This window comes from Embiotoca jacksoni, unplaced genomic scaffold (genome assembly GCF_022577435.1).
Source record: "Embiotoca jacksoni isolate LCO1_2020_lvr unplaced genomic scaffold, fEmbJac1.0.p SCAF_152, whole genome shotgun sequence".
In the NCBI taxonomy this organism is placed as follows: domain Eukaryota; kingdom Metazoa; phylum Chordata; class Actinopteri; family Embiotocidae; genus Embiotoca; species Embiotoca jacksoni.
Window position 1 is genome coordinate 10,670 of NW_027185288.1, and position 18,380 is coordinate 29,049.

The 18,380-nt window shown below is 45.5% G+C and overlaps 2 protein-coding genes across 5 annotated transcripts; both read right to left on the reverse strand.

Moving 5' to 3' along the window:
- Window positions 1-1,659: 1,659 nt before the first annotated feature.
- On the reverse strand, window positions 1,660-5,488 carry gcnt4a (glucosaminyl (N-acetyl) transferase 4a). 2 transcript variants are annotated; one of them, XM_069149902.1, is made up of 2 exons: window positions 5,186-5,488; window positions 1,660-4,090 (listed from the first exon to the last, which is right to left on the reverse strand). In XM_069149902.1, exon 2 carries the CDS (start codon window positions 3,964-3,966, stop codon window positions 2,842-2,844), a length of 1,125 nt encoding a protein of 374 aa, XP_069006003.1. In that variant the 5' UTR covers window positions 3,967-4,090; window positions 5,186-5,488; the 3' UTR covers window positions 1,660-2,841. The 2 variants fall into 2 exon arrangements, with proteins under 2 accessions (XP_069006003.1, XP_069006002.1); XM_069149901.1 differs by having other exon boundaries at window positions 1,660-4,123.
- Window positions 5,489-15,741: 10,253 nt separating this feature from the next.
- On the reverse strand, window positions 15,742-18,275 carry LOC138198476 (BRCA1-associated RING domain protein 1-like). 3 transcript variants are annotated; one of them, XR_011178276.1, is made up of 5 exons: window positions 17,987-18,275; window positions 17,739-17,894; window positions 17,513-17,655; window positions 16,308-17,308; window positions 15,742-16,176 (listed from the first exon to the last, which is right to left on the reverse strand). XR_011178276.1 is itself a non-coding variant. In XM_069149907.1 (4 exons), the coding sequence occupies exons 1-4, from the start codon at window positions 18,273-18,275 to the stop codon at window positions 16,805-16,807; spliced, it is 1,092 nt and encodes a 363-aa protein (XP_069006008.1). In that variant the 3' UTR covers window positions 15,742-16,804. The 3 variants fall into 3 exon arrangements, 1 of the variants encoding a protein (XP_069006008.1); XR_011178277.1 differs by having other exon boundaries at window positions 15,742-15,950; window positions 16,080-17,308; XM_069149907.1 differs by having other exon boundaries at window positions 15,742-17,308.
- Window positions 18,276-18,380: the final 105 nt, after the last annotated feature.

Here is an 18,380-nt window from a genome sequence, read left to right on the forward strand (position 1 = left end):
AGCAAACCTTCAACTGGAGTTTAACTGTAATCAGAGCGTACATGAACGTCGTCAGACGTAAACAAAATGTCATAAAAACTTTAAAGTGTACATTTAGGATGTAATGGAAAACATATGATGTCATGATTAGTGTGTTGTTAAGAAGGAAACAGGCTGAAGTGATGATTTGATCAGAACCAATCAGATGAAGAGGACGTCAGGATGGATTGAAACGAAGACGCTCAGCGGGAAGAAAGAAAACGATCCGGTTGGCTCGGTCTCGCTCCGAAATACCAGAGCTCAGGAAGAATGATGCTTATTGTTCGTTGTCTACCTGAAGATAGACAGACAGGTGTGGGGGAGGGGGGAGGAGGGGAGGAGGGGAGGAGGAGGGGAGGGGAGTGTCAGGTTTCACCTGGCCTCTACAACCCTGCTGCTCCACCATGAATCGAGTTTATTGTGAGGAACAGGTTGACATGGAGGAGGATGAGTGACGGGGGAGGAGGAGGAGCGAAGGGGAGGAAGAGGAGGAGCGACGGGGAGTAGGAGGAGGAGGTGCAATGGGGGAGGAGGAGCTACGGGGAGGAAGAGGAGGAGCGACGGAGAGGAAGAGGAGGAGCAACGGGGAGAAGGAGGAGGAGCGATGGGGAGGAGGAGCGATGGGGAGTAGGAGGAGTGATGGGGAGGAGGAGGAGGAGGAGCAATTGGGAGGAGGAGGAGCGACGGGGAGTAGGAGGAGGAGTGATGGGGAGTGATGTTCTGACATCAGCTATGACATCATTCTGACATCAGCTATGACATCATTCTGACATCAGTTATGACATCATTCTGACATCAGTTATGACATCAGCTATGACGTCATTCTGACATCAGCTATGACATCATTCTGATATCAGTTATGACATCAGTTATGACATCAATCTGACATCGGCTATGACATCAGCTATGACATCATTCTGACATCAGCTATGACATCATTCTGATATCAGTTATGACATCAGTTATGACATCAATCTGACATCAGCTATGACATCATTCTGACATCAGCTGACATCAGCTGACATCATTCTGACATCAATCTGACATCAGTTATGACATCAATCCGACATCAGCTATGACATCATTCTGACATCAGCTGACATCATTCTGACATCAATCTGACATCAGCTATGACATCATTCTGACATCAATCTGACATCAGCTATGACATCATTCTGACATCAGCTATGACATCAATCTGACATCAGCTATGACGTCAATCTGACATCAGCTATGACATCAGCTATGACATCATTCTGACATCAGCTATGACATCATTCTGACATCAATCTGACATCAGCTATGACATCATTCTGACATCAGCTATGACATCAATCTGACATCAGCTATGACGTCAATCTGACATCAGCTATGACATCAGCTATGACATCATTCTGACATCAGCTATGACATCATTCAGGCAGCACCAACTTCCTGAAGTAATCTTAAAGTGCCGTCACCTGATCCAGGACCACCGTCAGAGTCCTCACCTGCAGCCTGCCCTGTCACTCAAACATTCATCAGCCAATGAGGACGCACCCCTGAAAGTTGTGTCCGAACTGTAAAGCAGACGTCAGACAGCGGAAAACAAAAAGAAAAGAAACGCAAGCAAATAATCTGTTTACAAGTTTTACTGTAGAGATGGACAGTTTTATTTTTTCAAATTCTTATATGTTTGATATTTATTAATAATCTAACAGGCTCAGTGACCACGCAGTAGAAACATAAACACTGTGTGGGGGGTTTGATTGACAGGTCTGAAGCTGACATGTTCTTCCTCCTTCAGTGGGAAACAGACAACATCAACTTTAAACACTTCAACTGTCAAAATGCAGATTTCAAACAGCTTCAAGTCCTCTGAACATGAAATATCCTCCATCTTCATCATCATCTTCGTCATCATCTTCATCATCATCATCATCATCATCACCACCACCATCATCATCACCACCTTCATCATCATCTTCGTCATCATCATCTTCATCATCATCACACCCAGAAAAAAACAGACAGCAAACATACACAAACAGAAACACAAACACACAAACACAAACAGAAACACACAAACACACAAACACAAACAGAAACACACAAACACAAACACACAAACACAAACACAAACACACAAACACAAACAGAAACACACAAACAGAAACACACAAACACAAACACACAAACACAAACACAAACACACAAACACAAACACACAAACAGAAACACACAAACACAAACACACAAACAGAAACAGAAACACACAAACACAAACACACAAACACAAACACACAAACACAAACACAAACAGAAACAGAAACAGAAACACACAAACACAAACAGAAACACACAAACACAAACACAGGTGACTTCCAGTGTGGATATAATTCAATGAAATGAATCTTAATGTTGTGTTTCTGTTTTCCTCACAAACATCAGCACAAACTGTAGTTTTTAAATGTTCTTGTTTGAATTGAAGTGAAAGTTGTTAAAGATGTCGTCGTCCTCTGAAGCGTCTCGACGGTTTCTGTTTGATGTCAACCCGATGTTCATGGTGACATCACTAATGTCCGTGTAACTCAGGACCTGACGATGATGGAATAATGAAAGTTGAATCACTTCCTGTTTGTGGTGCCTCCTCCTCCTCCTCTTCCTCGTCCTCCTCCTTGTCCTCCTCCTCGTCCTCCTCCTCTTCTTCCTCCACCTCCTCATGCTGCAGCGTTCAGGAGAACTCACCGATCAGCTTCTCCTCACTGGGACGGGACGCATCACAAACAGACTGCTGGTTCACAACCTCATCAGATCTAGTAAAAGTCCCACTTCCTCTTCCTGTCAGTGTCCCGTCTGCGCCTGCTGGCGTTTCTCCAGCAGCTTCTCCTCCAGGCAGCGGATCAGAACCGGGTCCACCTTGGGGTCGAACTTGTTGGCGAACCAGTGTCCGTAGTTGAGGAGCCACCGGAGCTCCGCCGCTCCGTAGATGCAGACGCTCCTCATGTGCGTCCCGGTGCAGGCCGGGTACAGAACCCCCTCCAGGTAGTTCCACTTCACCAGCCGGGTCTTACTCCTCAGGTCCGTGATGTCCGGCTCGGTCCTGGGAATGTGTCCCGGGACCCCGGGGACCCGGACCAGAGTGGCCCAGTAGTGTTCGTCCGGAGAGTACGTGTCTGCCGACCAGGACAGGAAGTCCTTCGCCACCTGACTGCTGCTGACGTGACTCACGAAGTCCCGGGACAGGACGAAGTACGCGCTCCCGATGAACATCTGGATCCCGTGAGGAGGCGGAGCCTTGGCCACGGCGGTTTTGACGGGAATCCGGTGGTACTCGTACGGGACGTTTTTCAGCTGGTGGCTGAAGCTGAAGCGCTGCTTCTTCAGCTCGCTGGGTCGGCTGGACTCCAGCATGTTGCTGCCGTTCAGCCGCTGCAGCTCCGACACCAGCTCGCCGTTGGACTTCAGAGGGAAGTCCTGGCCGCACAGGTTGATGACGTACTTCCACTCGACCTCTGACCTCAGCAGGTCGGAGAGGCAGTGGAGGTCGGCGTTGAGCCGGCTGATGTGGGCGTACTCCACCGACTCCAGCTGGGACGCGATGAAGACGTGCGGGACGCACCGAGCCAGGTTTTTCATGGCCTGGATGAAGGCCGGCGAGGACTTCTGGTCGTAGTGGAGGCAGTAGATGTTGTGCGGCGCGTAGATGGCGTGAAGGATGCGCTCCACCATCGGGGCGTTCTTGTGCACCACCAGGATGTAGGCCAGCGGGAAGCCGCGCTCCGCCTGCAGCACCGGGACGTCCCCGTACCCCCGCGCCCCGACGAAGGCCCGGCAGTCGGAGGTCAGACTCACCGTGCTGTCGTCGCCCACGTCCACCACCGCCTTCCGCTTCACCTCCAGAGCCCGGCCCACCTCCACCGGATCCAGCTCGTAAATGGCGGTGCAGTTGACGCGGATGGTGGACATGCTGACGGAGACTCCATAGGGCTGAATGTAGACGCTGTCCCACACCGTCACTTTGATGGACACCAGCTTCAGCAGACAGACGACCAGCAGAGACACACAGAACAGGAAGCACCGGTGTCTCAATCTATGGATGTAGAGGCCACATCTTATTCTCATTCTGGGAATGAAAAATACATGAAGAATAACTTTATTATTATTATCATTATTATTATTATTATTATCATAGTCATCATTATTACTGTAATACAGTTTTACATGTTGATTAGACTTACTGGACGGTCGCTCAGGTAAACTTGTACTAAAACAATTCACTGAGTCATCCCAGAACCTTCAGCCCACCAACTACAGAATCAGAACCGACTACTGAACCTCAGACAAACGTCCTGACCAATCAGAACCATCAGTGATGTCATCGACCATCAGTGATGTCATCGTTGGTTTGTGAACATTATGAATCCTCCAGTTCAGATTCTGTCCGTCACCATCTTGTTAGTTCGGAGCGGTTTGGAGCAGGAAGTGACCATATTTGGACGAGCTGGGGGAGGAGCCAGAGGTGGATCTGACCGATCTGATCGGAAACCTGACGATACTACGTCCCGCCCACCGATAGCTGTAACCTGACTGCACCACAGGCCTGTCAATCAAACAGACACGCCCCCAAAAACAGGTCTTCTTGAATCTTCTTTTCTAATGAATGAGGGATTATTTTCAGATGGACCTCCAGAAAACTAATAAGAAGGAGTGACTTTAGCTAACAACACCGAGATAACTGATGGACACATTTTATTCACTTTGGATTTGATGAGAGAAGTTGAATGGGAGTCTATGGAGCCGGAGGCTTTTTGGAGCCGACCTCTAGTGGCACTCGCTGGTATTGCAGCTGAAGACACTTCTGGATCAGAACCATTTTACAGACCTGAAGCTACGAACTCTTTTATAAACAGTCTGTGGTTTTATATCCAGTCTGTGGTTTTATATCGTCTGTAGTTTTATATCCAGTCTGTGGATATAATTCTGTAATAAAGATGCCACGACCACTTACATGACGCGTATCACGTGACATATTTTTCCCTGACATGCCATTTTAAGCCGTTTCTTTCTGTAAAGATGTCCTTACTGAGCTCAGTTCAGACAGATCTGCTCCGACCGGACATCACCTGAACTTTAACTGTGACAGTTGTGTTCGTCAGGAAGTTGAATATCAGCCAGTGAAACTTACCTGGCTCTCTAAAGGTGTCTCTGATCGCCTGTCATGTCGGAACAACTTCTCCCGCCGTCAGACCCTGCAGAGGAACCGGACCGAGACACCATCCAGCTGATTCAGCAGAACAACAGGATCTGGTCCGGGGATCTGGGTCAGGACGTCTTCCTCCAGGAACCAGACGGTCCGTCCAACAGCATCCATCCTTCTACAATTTCCTCCACAACCCGTGTCCAACTCTCAGCGTGGTTCTGGAGGGTTCGTCCGGGTTCAGGAAACTCACCACATGCGTGCCGAGCCGAGCGGTCCCGAGTCCGTCCGCCACGTCCGGAGCTCCATCTCAGACTGGAGCTGTTCCCCGGAGGGGCAGCGTCCCGTCCCGGGCTGCAGTCCGCCACACACACACACACACACACACACACACACACACACACACACACACACACACACACACACACACACACACACACACACTCCCTCCCACTCAGTCATCATTAACCTCTTCGGCACCAGGAAGGAGGCAGCGATCCGGATCTTTGACTCTGTTACACATCAGCTGCAAATTCACAAAAAATGAAATGTTTCTACTTAAAAAGTGGTTTAATAAGAACAGATTCTCCTGAATCTGAACCAAACTGAGTTCATGGTCTTTGCTGACAGGAAGCAGGATGGAAACGTTTCACTGGTGCAGGTGGAGTTCATGTTGAAGAAGTGTCTGATGGACGAAAGAGTTCAACATCTTATTAAAAACAAGAGTGGAAGAATATTTCTGTTTGAACAAAGTAAAGCAACGAAGCGTTCAATGATTCTGCTTCAGTGATCGTGTGGGCCGATATAAAGAAATAAAGTGAGAATGATTTATAACGTGGATAAAAGAGAGCAGGACTATTGGAAATAAAAGAGTTATTAGTTATGCAGTCACAAAGATGATTAATTATGTGCAGCCAAAAGCAGAATATGACCAGGAAACCTACGGAAGCAGTTTGTTGTTTAATCAGAGGATGTAGAAGGACTTTTGGTCTTCAGCTCCATGTGTTTATTTACCTGTAATTCTGTTAAAATAATTTAAAGGTTGTTCAGGGAACATGTTTCCTCTCGCTCATGAAATGTATGAATATGAGTTTGTTGTCTGTTGATATTTTTCTTGAGAAATTTGTGCATCACCACAAGCAGAATAAATAAAAATGAAAGGAAGTGAAGCAGGACGTGAACCACACACACACCTTTGGACCTTTTACAGATTTAATGCTGGATCAATTAGAAATCATCATTTAACAACGCAAACAGAGGAACCTGCAATTAATGACTAATAACCCTCCTTCATAAGATCAGTCTGAGACCTTTATAAAGAGATAAAGAAAGTGATAAATAAAGTGATAAATGAAGTGATAAAGAAAGTGATAAATGAAGTGATAAATAAAGTGATGAATAAAGTGATAAATAAAGTGATAAATGAAGTGATAAATGAAGTGATAAATGAAGTGATAAATAAAGTGATAAATGAAGTGATAAATAAAGTGATAAAGAAAGTGATAAATGAAGTGATAAATGAAGTGATAAATAAAGTGATAAAGAAAGTGATAAATGAAGTGATAAATGAAGTGATAAATGAAGTGATAAATAAAGTGATAAATGAAGTGATAAATGAAGTGATAAATGAAGTGATAAAGAAAGTGATGAATAAAGTGATAAATGAAGTGATAAATGAAGTGATAAATGAAGTGATGAATAAAGTGATAAATGAAGTGATAAATAAAGTGATAAAGAAAGTGATAAATGAAGTGATAAATGAAGTGATAAATGAAGTGATAAATGAAGTGATAAAGAAAGTGATAAATGAAGTGATAAATGAAGTGATAAATAAAGTGATAAATAAAGTGATAAATAAAGTGATAAAGAAAGTGATAAATGAAGTGATAAATGAAGTGATAAATAAAGTGATAAATGAAGTGATAAAGAAAGTGATGAATAAAGTGATAAATGAAGTGATAAATGAAGTGATAAATGAAGTGATGAATAAAGTGATAAATGAAGTGATAAATGAAGTGATAAATAAAGTGATAAATGAAGTGATAAATGAAGTGATAAATGAAGTGATAAATAAAGTGATAAATGAAGTGATAAAGAAAGTGATAAATGAAGTGATAAATGAAGTGATGAATAAAGTGATAAATGAAGTGATAAATGAAGTGATAAATAAAGTGATAAATGAAGTGATAAATGAAGTGATAAATAAAGTGATAAATGAAGTGATAAAGAAAGTGATGAATAAAGTGATAAATGAAGTGATAAATAAAGTGATAAATGAAGTGATAAAGAAAGTGATAAATGAAGTGATAAATGAAGTGATGGATAAAGTGATAAATGAAGTGATAAATGAAGTGATAAATAAAGTGATAAATGAAGTGATAAATAAAGTGATAAATGAAGTGATAAATGAAGTGATAAATGAAGTGATAAATGAAGTGATAAATGAAGTGATAAATAAAGTGATAAATGAAGTGATAAATGAAGTGATAAATAAAGTGATAAATGAAGTGATAAATGAAGTGATGAATAAAGTGATAAATGAAGTGATAAATGAAGTGATGAATAAAGTGATAAATGAAGTGATAAATGAAGCAGCACTGACACACCGACCAGCCAGTGTGATGGGAGAGAACAAACATGGGTGAATACACTCTGATCCTCCTGCTGTGACACCAGAACCAGAACCACAGCAGATCCAATGCGTCTCCTCAGGTCAAAGGTCAAACCCAGTGGTGGAGCCTCAGAGGTTCTCCGGTCCAGTCCTCACCGTCGCTCTTTAACAGCTCCTCCCAGCAGCGCTCCATCACGGCGTTCGGCAGAAGCTCCTCCTCCTCCACCAGGTGAATGATCCTGATCTTCATCAGCGGGTTCGGGCCGGCAGATTCTGAAGAATCAGGAGACGCATCATTCAGACCCAAAGGTTCTGTTTCAGACACATTTCAATCAGCTGGGTTGGACCTCCAGCTGAGACATGACATCAATTACCTATTATTATTATTATTATTATTATTATTATTATTAGTGTGTAGAGTGTGTAGTGTGTGTAGAGTGTGTAGTGTGTGTAGAGTGTGTAGTGTGTGTAGTGTGTGTAGTGTGTGTAGAGTGTGTGTAGTGTGTAGTGTGTGTAGAGTGTGTAGTGTGTGTGTAGTGTGTAGTGTGTGTAGAGTGTGTAGTGTGTGTAGTGTGTGTGTGTAGTGTGTATAGAGTGTGTGTAGTGTGTGTGTGTGTAGTGTGTGTGTGTAGAGTGTGTGTAGAGTGTGTAGTGTGTGTAGTGTGTGTAGTGTGTGTGTGTAGTGTGTATAGAGTGTGTGTAGTGTGTGTGTGTGTGTGTAGTGTGTGTGTGTAGAGTGTGTGTAGAGTGTGTAGTGTGTGTAGAGTGTGTGTAGTGTGTGTAGAGTGTGTAGTGTGTGTGTAGTGTGTAGTGTGTGTAGAGTGTGTGTAGTGTGTAGTGTGTGTAGAGTGTGTAGTGTGTGTGTAGTGTGTAGTGTGTGTAGAGTGTGTAGTGTGTGTAGTGTGTGTGTAGTATGTGTAGAGTGTGTGTAGTGTGTATAGAGTGTGTGTAGTGTGTGTGTGTGTGTAGTGTGTGTGTGTAGTGTGTGTAGTGTGTGTAGTGTGTGTAGTGTGTGTAGTGTGTGTAGAGTGTGTGTAGTGTGTGTAGTGTGTGTGTAGAGTGTGTAGTGTGTGTAGTGTGTGTGTAGTATGTGTAGAGTGTGTGTAGTGTGTGTAGTGTGTGTGTAGTGTGTATAGAGTGTGTGTAGTGTGTGTGTGTGTGTGTAGTGTGTGTGTGTAGAGTGTGTGTAGTGTGTGTAGTGTGTGTAGTGTGTGTAGAGTGTGTGTAGAGTGTGTGTAGTGTGTGTGTAGTGTGTGTGTAGAGTGTGTGTAGTGTGTGTAGTGTGTGTGTGTAGTGTGTGTAGAGTGTGTAGAGTGTGTGTAGTGTGTGTAGAGTGTGTGTAGTGTGTGTGTGTAGTGTGTGTAGTGTGTGTGTAGTGTGTGTAGTGTGTGTGTAGTGTGTGTAGAGTGTGTGTAGTGTGTGTAGTGTGTGTGTGTAGTGTGTAGAGTGTGAAGAGTGTGTGTAGTGTGTGTAGTGTGTGTAGAGTGTGTGTGTAGTGTGTGTGTAGTGTGTGTAGAGTGTGTAGTGTGTGTAGTGTGTGTGTAGTATGTGTAGAGTGTGTGTAGTGTGTGTAGTGTGTATAGAGTGTGTGTAGTGTGTGTGTGTGTGTGTAGTGTGTGTGTGTAGTGTGTGTAGTGTGTGTGTAGTGTGTGTAGTGTGTGTGTAGTGTGTGTAGAGTGTGTGTAGTGTGTGTAGTGTGTGTGTGTAGTGTGTAGAGTGTGAAGAGTGTGTGTAGTGTGTGTAGTGTGTGTAGAGTGTGTGTGTAGTGTGTGTGTAGTGTGTGTAGAGTGTGTAGTGTGTGTAGTGTGTGTGTAGTATGTGTAGAGTGTGTGTAGTGTGTGTAGTGTGTATAGAGTGTGTGTAGTGTGTGTGTGTGTGTGTAGTGTGTGTGTGTAGAGTGTGTAGAGTGTGTAGTGTGTGTAGTGTGTGTGTAGTGTGTGTAGAGTGTGTAGTGTGTGTAGTGTGTGTGTAGTATGTGTAGAGTGTGTGTAGTGTGTGTAGTGTGTATAGAGTGTGTGTAGTGTGTGTAGTGTGTGTAGTGTGTGTGTAGTGTGTGTGTAGAGTGTGTGTAGTGTGTGTAGTGTGTGTGTGTAGTGTGTGTAGAGTGTGTAGAGTGTGAAGAGTGTGTGTAGTGTGTGTAGAGTGTGTGTAGTGTGTGTGTAGAGTGTGTGTAGTGTGTGTAGTGTGTGTAGAGTGTGTGTAGTGTGTGTACTATGTGTAGAGTGTGTGTAGAGTGTGTGTAGTGTGTGTAGTGTGTGTGTAGTGTGTGTAGTGTGTGTGTGTAGTGTGTGTGTAGTGTGTGTGTAGTGTGTGTAGAGTGTGTGTAGAGTGTGTGTAGTGTGTGTAGTGTGTAGTGTGTGTAGAGTGTGTGTAGTGTGTGTACTATGTGTAGAGTGTGTGTAGAGTGTGTGTAGTGTGTGTAGTGTGTGTGTGTAGTGTGTGTAGTGTGTGTGTAGTGTGTGTGTAGTGTGTGTGTAGTGTGTGTGTAGTGTGTGTAGTGTGTGTGTAGTGTGTGTAGAGTGTGTGTAGAGTGTGTGTAGAGTGTGTGTAGTGTGTGTGTAGTGTGTAGTGACCTGAGGTCAGCTGATCCTGAGGAGGCTCCGCCCACCGCTGTCCAACAGGCTCTTGAAGAGGAGGCGTGTGGGCGTCGTCCTCTCCGTCCAGGAAGTGGGAGGACAGATGTCTGTCTCTGAAGGTCACCTGGAGACAAACATTGACCATCTGTTTATCGATGATGACTTATTAATGAGGATCAGCGTGTCCTGGTGGTTATGAGACACCTGATGGACTATCACGTCCTTCATCATCACTGACAGGGAACGGATGGAGGAGGCGTGTGTCCACAGTGAACACGCTAACAGCCCGTGTGTCTCCATGGAGACAGAAGTCTGAGGGAGTCCGTCTGATTCTGTACATCCAACTACATCATCCTGGAAACATAACTCAGAAACCACACTGACATCTGACGGACGCTTAATGAATAACAAACGGTCGCCATCTTGACTCCGTAGAGGAAGGGGGCGGGGCCACCAACATAAAGGATTTTCAAATTAAAAGCGTGTGAGGAAGCTGCAGCTGTTCCTGAACACAACGTGTTTGTTCTCCACTGCTGCTGGACAGAAGAATCAGAGGTTTTTACATCATTATTTCTGACCGCAACCATCAGTTTTAACCATCAGTGATGTCATCAACCATCAGTGATGTCATTAACCATCAGTGATGTCATCGTTGGTTTGTGAACGTTATGAATCCTCCAGTTCAGATTCTGTCCGTCACCATCTTTGCTAGTTCGGAGCGGTTTGGAGCAGGAAGTGACCATATTTGGACGAGCTGGGGGAGGAGCCAGCGGTGGATCTGACCGATCTGATTGGAAACCTGACGATACTACGTCCCGCCCACCGATAGCTGTAACCTGACTGCACCACAGGCCTGTCAATCAAACAGACACGCCCCCAAAAACAGGTCTTCTTGAATCTTCTTTTCTAATGAATGAGGGATTATTTTCAGATGGACCTCCAGAAAACTAATAAGAAGGAGTGACTTTAGCTAACAACACCGAGATAACTGATGGACACATTTTATTCACTTTGGATTTGATGAGAGAAGTTGAATGGGAGTCTATGGAGCCGGAGGCTTTTTGGAGCCGACCTCTAGTGGCACTCGCTGGGATTGCAGTCAGGATCCCTGTCTGACCCTGTGCTCTGACCTTTGTTTCCCCAGACCTCCTCTCCTCATGTGTCCTGTCATTCCCTGGTGTATTTGTTGTGTTTTTCCATGTGCTTGTGTTTTGTTCTGTCCTCCTCTCCTCCAGTCACCTCCATGGCCACGCCCCTCATCAGTCCGAGCAGCTGCCACCAATCCTGCTGATCACCACCTCCTGGTTGCTCATCTCACTAATCACCTCCTCAGACTATATGAACCGTGGTCCTGCAGTCATCAGGTGTCGGTCCATACTGTCAGCTACGTCACCTCACCCACAACCTGTCGCTAGTGCTACCGGCCATCCGTCGGCTCCAGTTCCTCCGTGTCGTGGACTACCACCCGCTTCATCCTGCCTGCTACCCTGTGTTGCAAGTATCCAGTCTGCTGCCCTCTGGTGTCGGACCGTGGGAACCACACAAGTCTCTCCAGTCTGCTGCCTGTCTGCCTTGGTTACGGCTCCCACCTGATCCTGCCCGGACCAGCTGGCTTTTCTTGCTGTGAAGCACTGAGCTGCATTTATTATATAAAATAAAGTTTTTTATTATTATTATTGTTATTATTATTATTATTATTAAGTAGATTCATGTCAGATTTAAAACTATTTTCTGTCTCTGCAGCCTTTCTGATGATGAGACGAAGACGAGCAGGTGTCTGACCTTGTGCCGGGTGTGTCTCCTTGTCCCGGATGTGTCTCCTTGTGCCGGGTGTCTGACCTTGTCCCGGGTGTCTGACCTTGTCTCGGGTGTCTGACCTTGTCCCGGGTGTCTCACCTTGTCCCGGGTGTCTCACCTTGTCTTGGGTGTCTGACCTTGTCTCGGGTGTCTCACCTTGTCCCGGGTGTCTCACCTTGTCCCGGGTGTCTCACCTTGTCCCGGGCGTACGTGGCGCTGACGGGGATGTTGTGACCCAGGATGGACTCCAGCCAGCCCTCTGGAGTCCGGTGCATCCGGTCTTCACTCATGATGGAGCCGTCTGGCAGCACACAGGCCCGGTAACACTGACCCTGCAGAGTTCAGAGGTCAAACATGGAGCCTGTCACTCACTGTTGTTCCTTTAAATGTAGAACTTCTGGTCATCTGTGGTCTAATTATTCATTTATGATGTGATAATGTGTGCTACCACCTCTACCAGAACAGACCTTCAGCAGCAGCTGCAGAGCTCCTCCCCTCGGGATGACTCCTCCATGTACGAGCTCAGACAGACATCGGACACGCTCCTCAGCTCCTCTCTGGATCAGACCGTTCTTCCCTTTTATTTTGAAGTTTCCTGTCTGTGAGCTGCCATCAGTGTGAGAACAACCTCTGGGCTCTGGGAGCTTCTTGGAGGGTGATCTCACCGGGCCGGCCCGTGTGGCCGCTGCCTTTCTTTCCTTCTGACGGCGGGGGGCTCCTGGAGGTTTAGAGGCCGGCTGACGGCGGGGGGCTCCTGGAGGTTTAGAGGCCGGCTGACGGCGGGGGGCTCCTGGAGGTTTAGAGGCCAGCTGACGGCGGGGGGCTCCTGGAGGTTTAGAGGCCGGCTGACGGCGGGGGGCTCCTGGAGGTTTAGAGGCCAGCTGACGGCGGGGGGCTCCTGGAGGTTTAGAGGCCGGCTGACGGCGGGGGGTTCCTGGAGGTTTAGAGGCCAGCTGACGGCGGGGGGCTCCTGGAGGTTTAGAGGCCAGCTGACGGCGGGGGGCTCCTGGAGGTTTAGAGGCCGGCTGACGGCGGGGGGCTCCTGGAGGTTTAGAGGCCGGCTGACGGCGGGGGGCTCCTGGAGGTTTAGAGGCCGGCTGACGGCGGGGGGCTCCTGGAGGTTTAGAGGCCGGCTGACGGCGGGGGGCTGACAGTGCAGCCTTCATGGAAACATAAGTCTCCACCACCTGCATCTGCTGCTGGAGGACTTCCATCAAGTTCGTCTGACATGTAGCGAGGGAGGAGAGTCGACTTTTCAACACGTGGTGACGAGGGGAGTCCAACACGCTCCTGCCAATAACCGATTCAGATTAATATTATTAACAGGACCGCAACAGATGTTGAAGAATCAAACCAAAATCTCTCTGAAGAGAAACACTCAAAGAAAGATGTGTAGAACTGAAATCTATGAGATAATATCTGAACCCCAGCACTGTGCTGCTTTTATTTTGGCTCCTCCTACCTCTTAATTATGAATGTTAAACTATTTGTAAAGATTTGAATGAAGCAGCTTTTAATAAATCCTCAATTTAACATCTAAAGCAGCTTTTGTTGGTTCAATGCAAAACATTATAATCTGCAGAATTTAAAAAGGGTGTCATCATTTCATATAGTTTGATCATTATTTCAAGATTGTGTCCTGCTTTATTTTGACAGTTACTCTAGCTATTTATTGAACCTGTCTTCTGTTCTTGACTTTCAGTCCGATGTTTTCTGTTTTATTTTGAAAGTCTCTACGCTTTTGTGTTCACCAGTGATTCTCTCTCTCTCCGTTTCCTGTTTTATTTTGAAAGTCTCTGTCCTTTTGTGTTCACCAGTGATTCTCTCTCCTTGTTGTTTCCTGTTTTATTTTGAAAGTCTCTGTCCTTTTGTGTTCACCTGTGATCCTTTCCTTGTTTTTTCCTGTTTTATTTTGAAAGTCTGTCCTTTTGTGTTCACCAGTGATTCTCTCTCTCCGTTTCCTGTTTTATTTTGAAAGTCTCTGTCCTTTTGTGTTCACCTGTGATCCTTTCCTTGTTGTTTCCTGTTTTATTTTGAAAGTCTCTGTCCTTTTGTGTTCACCTGTGATTCTCTCTCTCCGTTTCCTGTTTTATTTTGAAAGTCTCTGTCCTTTTGTGTTCACCTGTGATCCTTTCCTTGTTGTTTCCTGTTTTATTTTGAAAGTCTCTGTCCTTTTGTGTTCACCAGTGATTCTCTCTCTGTTTCCTGTTTTATTTTGAAAGTCTCTGTCCTTTTGTGTTCACCAGTGATTCTGTTTCCTGTTTTATTTTGAAAGTCTCTACGCTTTTGTGTTCACCAGTGATTCTCTCTCTCTCCGTTTCCTGTTTTATTTTGAAAGTCTCTGTCCTTTTGTGTTCACCAGTGATTCTCTCCTTGTTGTTTCCTGTTTTATTTTGAAAGTCTCTGTCCTTTTGTGTTCACCAGTGATTCTCTCTCCTTGTTGTTTCCTGTTTTATTTTGAAAGTCTCTGTCCTTTTGTGTTCACCAGTGATTCTCTCTCTCCGTTTCCTGTTTTATTTTGAAAGTCTCTGTCCTTTTGTGTTCACCTGTGATCCTTTCCTTGTTGTTTCCTGTTTTATTTTGAAAGTCTCTGTCCTTTTGTGTTCACCTGTGATTCTCTCTCTCCGTTTCCTGTTTTATTTTGAAAGTCTCTGTCCTTTTGTGTTCACCTGTGATCCTTTCCTTGTTGTTTCCTGTTTTATTTTGAAAGTCTCTGTCCTTTTGTGTTCACCAGTGATTCTCTCTCTGTTTCCTGTTTTATTTTGAAAGTCTCTGTCCTTTTGTGTTCACCAGTGATTCTGTTTCCTGTTTTATTTTGAAAGTCTCTGTCCTTTTGTGTTCACCAGTGATTCTCTCCCTGTTGTTTCCTGTTTTATTTTGAAAGTCTGTCCTTTTGTGTTCACCTGTGGTCCTCCCTCTCTCCCTGTGTTACCTGCTGGCCACGCCCACCTCACCTGCTCTCTGTTCCCTAATCAGCCTCAGCTGCTCTCACTTTCCAATCAGTATATATTCAGGTTTTCATTCCCTCCTGGTCACTTTGTGTGTCCAGTTCATGTTGTTGAGCCTTTGACCTTCTTCGATCAGCTCTCGTCTAGTTCTCTTTTTGTTCTTTTGTTTTGTTCCAGTCTTGTTCTTTTTAGATCATAATACATCTTCTGGTTTTCTGAGCCGTGAGTTTGGTGCTACATAAATTAACATGAATAAAATGTATGCTAAAACATTGATTCATTTTAATAATAATGCACTTCATCCACTGTTTTTAAGCAATGAATGAAGATAAATTATACATTTCCTGTTTTAAAAGTCAGATCTGTGGAGTCTCTGCAGCCTCTCAGCTCAGTTTAGGGAACAAAGTTAGTCTGTTAACTTTTCATGTTTATTTTTCCTCTTTCTAAGCTTGACTTTCTTTAAATGTGTTGTTGCATTTAAATTTGTTTTAAATACATTGGTGAGGGAAAACACCTACAGCTTTTTTTTTATTTTTTTTTTTTTTTTTAATACTTTATCATTTAAATAAAAAGAGAATTAACAAATCACAGATTGTACTTTTTTATTGCATTTTATAATAAGCCCCAACTTCTTCAAGAACAAAGTACGAGTTCACTTGATGTAATTTGTACATATTGTTGATATGAAAGCATCGTGAGAGGTGAGAGGTGTTGTGGGACTGACCGGTATCCCCGGGACAGATTGTCCTTCTCCTCACGCTGCCTGGTGAACACCTCCGTCAGCTCTCTGTGGATGTGTGTGAGAGCTGCGTGATGTCGGCCTGAAACACGGCTCAGCTTCAGTAAAGGAAACGGACTCCGTGTCCTTCTGACAGTGTTTGTCAGTTGGAAATGCTGCGCTCATATTGGCTATAATTAAAGAAGTTAAATCCACATTACGACTGCTTTACCTGCATCCTTCACACCTGTCAGAGGCCACGTGGACATTTCAGCCTGTTTCCTCCGGACCTCCTCCAGAACCACTGAGACGGCCTCTGAATGACTCGGCTAGAAAGAAAACGTCCCACATCAAAGCAGAATGAATAAAGTGATGCAGAGCTGCACTGCAGTGGTTTAAAGAAGAGTTGAACACTAAATCCAGCCTCATTATAAATGTGTCCACAGTGAAGAGCTCTCACGTTATCCGTGCTGGTGTCTCTGTTTCTGGGCTGGATGTCAGCAGGCTCTCTGGATCGCAGCTCTGCTGTGTCACGGCAGCCTGGACTGCAGCCGATGGCAGGCCGAGAGGACGAAGCACCTGAAACAGTCCTGCACTCACATCACCGCTCCAACAAACCAGAGACTCACAGTGGGAAGTCAGAAACAGATCGAACACACGGTTTCTATCTGTCATCGTTTCCTGGACCTTTCAGATTAAAAGCTCCCATTACGTTGCCTTCTTTTTGGATCCTGTGTATAAACTAGTGTTCTGGTTTTGTTCCCTCTCTCTCTGTCACAGCAGGATCTCGTTAACGTTATCGGGACCACGTTGTAAACTGAACGACATGACAGACTGAACTCCGCCTCCACTACAATCACTCTTCTCAGATCTGAAGCATCTGTCAGGCCCATTCAGGAGCTGGATCATGTGTTATCCTCCACTGACGGCGTGGGAAACTCTCATCGCCATCAGACTTCAACAGAAAACTGACATTTCCAATCCAAGAAAGTTTCTAAACATGCAGAAAGTTCTTAGCCAGATGTGTGCTTCGACGTGTTGAGAAGATGGGAGTGTTGGGAGGATGCTGAGCGTAATGATGGACAGCAGTTCGTTTGTGTTTGTTGCTGGTTGAAGTGAAACCTGGTTGCTCATCTTCAAGAAGAAGCAAACTAGAAATGTTTGGGAGGCTGCGAGAGGTGAGATATGTTTGTCTGAGCTGTTTCTGGACAATGTTCCCGGTACGACCACGTCCGGGTGTCTCCATGAAAAGGCTCTGATCCCCGTTTGATCTGCGTGAGCTGACGTCTCACCTCGTTGTCCGTGTCGAACTTTACGACACTTCACATTCATGTCAGAGGATTCCTGGAAAGTGGCGAGCAGCTCCTTGATGTCGTCCTGCGTGGCCAGGTCCAGAGCGCTCAGGCCTCCCAGGTTCCTGTCTGTGGGGTTGGAGCCGTGCAGAAGGAGGAGCTTCACCGCCTGTTGAGACACGCCAGCGTTTCACCGCATGTTGTTACACGCTGAGTCAGCTCCTTTTAACCTGCAGCCGATGCCGCAGCAGCACGTAAAACACACGATGCAGTCGTGTGATGTTCAACTGAAAGAAATCAGCCTGTAAAACTTAGTAAAACTAAAGGCCACACGGCTCCATCTTTAACGTGTGATGAAACATTTGTCCGTCACCTCGTAGTGTCCAGAGTCGACAGCGTCCTGCAGCGGCGTCACTCCCTCACAGCTCCTGGCGTTAACATCAGCTCCGGCCTGCAGCAGCTCCTCCACCACCTCCTCAGCGCCCACAGAGGAGGCCTCGTGGAGGGCCGTCCAGCCTGGTGGGAGACGTCTGTTTGTTATTCATCGTCGCTTCATGAGGAACAGATGGAGAGAATAAAGACCCGGTTCAGTGTCTGACCCGCGTAGTCGGCCATGTTGACGCTGATCCCGGCCTGAATCAGCATCCTGACGCGGGCCAGCTCTTCTCTCCTGCAGGCTTTGTGCAGCAGACTTTCTCCCTTTTCGTTTCTCTTGTTAAGTTGGACTTTTGTGGGGATTTTCAGCTGTCGTGAGACTTTGAAGAAGAATAAAACCAGATTTGTAAGACAAATGAAGATAAACATGTCGAGTGGAATATTTGTGACGTTTCAGGAGCTTTAAACTCACCTGATCGTGATGAAGACTGTTCACAGCAGGACATCTGGAGCTCAGGAGGGTCCAGCTCATTTATCTTCATCTCCATCTTGTTTTTCATGTCGTCGCTGCCTTCATCCGTTACGTCCATCTCCTCGGCTGCCGGTTTGCTTCGGCCGACGCTCAGTTCATGCAACAAGCTCACAGAGTCATCGTCTGAAGATGAGAGCTCTCCATCCTTCTCCTCCTCTTTACTGGAGCTGTCAGGCATCTCCTGAGCCTCTGGAAGACAAATCGGAGGACATACAGGGGACAGACACATCAGGACACTTTAAAGATAGACATCATAACAATGTCGTATAACATCTGTCTGTGCTTCTGGAATGATGCGTCATGTTTACAAGGACGGATGTTTTCCTCTTTGAAT

Coding starts and splice junctions, on each gene's coding strand:
- gcnt4a (XM_069149901.1), bottom strand. CDS start 4,122: ATGAGAATAAGATGTGGCCTCTACATCCATAGATTGAGACACCGGTGC.
- LOC138198476 (XM_069149907.1), bottom strand. CDS start 18,275: ATGTGTCTGTCCCCTGTATGTCCTCCGATTTGTCTTCCAGAGGCTCAG. Junction 17,895..17,986: donor ACAGTCTTCATCACGATCAG/GTGAGTTTAAAG, acceptor TCTTCTTCAAAG/TCTCACGACAGCTGAAAATC. Junction 17,309..17,512: donor TCGACTCTGGACACTACGAG/GTGACGGACAAA, acceptor GTGTCTCAACAG/GCGGTGAAGCTCCTCCTTCT.